The 2,703-nt window shown below is 35.6% G+C and overlaps 1 protein-coding gene across 1 annotated transcript; it reads right to left on the bottom strand.

Moving 5' to 3' along the window:
• Positions 1-533: 533 nt before the first annotated feature.
• On the bottom strand, positions 534-2,160 carry LOC111692651 (fatty acid synthase-like). The gene is made up of 4 exons (XM_023456724.1): positions 1,387-2,160; positions 1,201-1,331; positions 765-921; positions 534-692 (listed from the first exon to the last, which is right to left on the bottom strand). The coding sequence occupies exons 1-4, from the start codon at positions 1,705-1,707 to the stop codon at positions 534-536; spliced, it is 768 nt and encodes a 255-aa protein (XP_023312492.1). The 5' UTR covers positions 1,708-2,160.
• Between the last annotated feature and the right edge of the window lie 543 nt (positions 2,161-2,703).

Here is a 2,703-nt window from a genome sequence, read left to right as displayed (position 1 = left end):
TTGGTAGTATCCAGAAATCAACTGAACAATTTTTTTTTTATTTATAAAAATGTGGTCATACATGCCCCCGCCCCCCGGTTTGCACGTTTTTATGTTTTCGAGTAAGCTGCAGTTATTAGTGTGTTAAAAAGTGTATTATTCACATATTTTGTACATTTTGAGGTTATACTCTCGTACACTTGTAATTCTTTAATGTAATATTACTACCTAATATTACAAATAATCTTCAGTTTGCATTTAAGGTATTTATATTCGTTTTCTTGACATTGATGTCACCTGTAAATGTGAGATTTAAAAATTAATTATTTTGTAATAAATGTTTTTTAAAAAATAAAACATAATTTTCAATAAAACCTCTTTAGCGAGTTTGCTTTAAAATCGATAATTGTTACATAAATTGTTTATAATAGTCGGCCACATTGGATCAGCCATTTTGAATTTTCATTTTCCGACATCATATTCTTGTTCAGCGACATCGAAAAGCCATATATTGTCAATTTGAAAGAATTCGATTTAAAATTCATTGAATTATTTTAAATGTTCTTAAAAAATCTNAATTTTCTTTCGGCTTTCGTATTGACAGTCGTGTATATGGTGCAATTGTAATATAAGCAAAGACGTATAGCTGCTTGTCCAAATACTCCAAATCCTGAATGGACTAATATAGTTTCCCCTTTCTTCATTTGCCCACGCTGTGAATAAATGTGGATTAAAACGTATGATATATCAGATAATGCCTAAAACATTCTCGTAATTAAACTTACCATCAATAAAGCGTATAGAAGTGTTACATACGCGGTAGGTACAGTGGCTGCTTCTTCCATATTCCAAGAATCCGGTATTTTAAAGGTCAGGTAGGGGTCGGCTAACACTAGACTTGACGGTGCTTCAGAAGCAACTACACCCATAACCCTTTGTCCTCTAAAGAAAAAAAGTAGGTTACTTTCATAATGGGGCAACCCCTCACACTACAAGAACAACAGTTCAATATTTAGTTGATAGTGCCACTCGTGTATTATTGGTTGCCTATGATCGACAGTCACGTGGGCTTATAATCATTTATGAAAGCTCTGAGCAATAGAAAATCGTCGCCATTATTAAACTATAGGCAAGGTACAGTCAAGGCTAAGTAGATATTTTTTACACAGGAAACAACAATTTGTAATAATTAGTAATTTTCAGATTCACTTCTGCATTTACCGAACATCTCTTCCAGAAAACTCGAACCCCTTGGCACTTTCCTGGTCCAACCTTTTTTGACCGTTGGCAACAATGCGTCTTTTTACAGAGACTATCATGCCTTCCTTGAAAATTGTAGCAGCATAGTACACCTGAAACATTGTTATGTTACGCTATCTCAACATTTTACTTATGAAATTTGCTCACATGAACTAGCATTCTTCCTGAGGGAATCTTCGTGTCATGCTGAAGAAATCCTTCCGTCCACTTAACTTGATATAAACCCCCCAGTGAAATTGCATCTACAAAGCAGTGCTCTCGTTCTATAGTGTCCTGTTGATTCAGTGGAAGAAACCTGTAAGTCCCCCACTGTCCATTTTTGTATACATTAACGGCCATATTTTTCTTAAGCTGTTCAGCTATAAAGGGGTGCGTTGATTGGAATTCTTTGTCTTCGTCCATCAAGTACAGGCATCTAAGATGACTGCACTCTGGTTCCCTCCTTAGGCAATTGACGAGGCCTAGCATACCATTATTGTGTTCCTTTTCTGCATGTAGTATTAAGTCATCGTTGTTCCTCAAGGCGACTTGCACCAGGGGTATCCAAGAGAAGTCGTTGGAGTTTATTTTCACGTAATTTGTGTTTTTGACTTTTCCCTGCTTTTGGAGAAGTACCAGTGTCTCCGTCAATGTTCTGTGTACTGTTACAACGACAAGGCTAGGATGGTTAAAGTGGGAATAGTCGTAGTCCAAAGGTTCACGAGATATGATGAAACCATTTGGTTTCAGAGCAGCAAGTGATTGCTCTAGAATCTAGAATAACAATTATTTTGGTACGTTGGAAGTATAAACAATTTAGTTTTGATACTAATGCCAAAAAAGTACATTATAATGTAGTTGTGAAATAAGCCATTATAAGCGAGATGTGTGGTAACAGTTGCAGTTTTTTAACGAAGAACAAACTTGAAGAGATATTTTAAAAAGCTAAGCAGTCAAGTTTAGGTTGTCATCATCTGTCGTCGCGGATAATTGTTGATAAGTACAGTATTTTTGATTTTCAGTTTGACGCATCTTTAAAATTATCTAAAGAAATGTACGACAAAGAATGTTCGTTATTCAAAGTGTGGAAGACAGAAAATGCAGTAAAGTGTCCTCCGAAGAAGTTTTCTTGAACGACAAGAATGCTAATACCCCCACTACTGTTTGTTCTACGGTTTCTGAAGTCAATATTAATAGAATGATGCCTCCCAAAGAAAATAAGCCCCTTTGTGTTAGCTTTGGTAGTGAAATCCAATTTCACAATGCAACATTGCGATGTAGATCTTTGTAAGTCTTATATAATAGAAAACTAGCCTGATCGAAACTAACTTATCAGTTTAGGTTTCTTTTATTAAAAACCGACTGGTAGTCCAGTTACTCAGGGTTTTTACTTCCGAATTCTTTATAACTGAACCGATTGACGTGAAATTTTTACTGAATGTGGGGAATGCCTCAAGGAACAAAACTTATATAGTGACGAAGTGT

Source organism: Anoplophora glabripennis, unplaced genomic scaffold (genome assembly GCF_000390285.2).
Source record: "Anoplophora glabripennis isolate ALB-LARVAE unplaced genomic scaffold, Agla_2.0 scaffold2423, whole genome shotgun sequence".
NCBI lineage: Eukaryota > Metazoa > Arthropoda > Insecta > Coleoptera > Cerambycidae > Anoplophora > Anoplophora glabripennis.
This window is presented reverse-complemented; position numbering and strand designations above follow the sequence as displayed.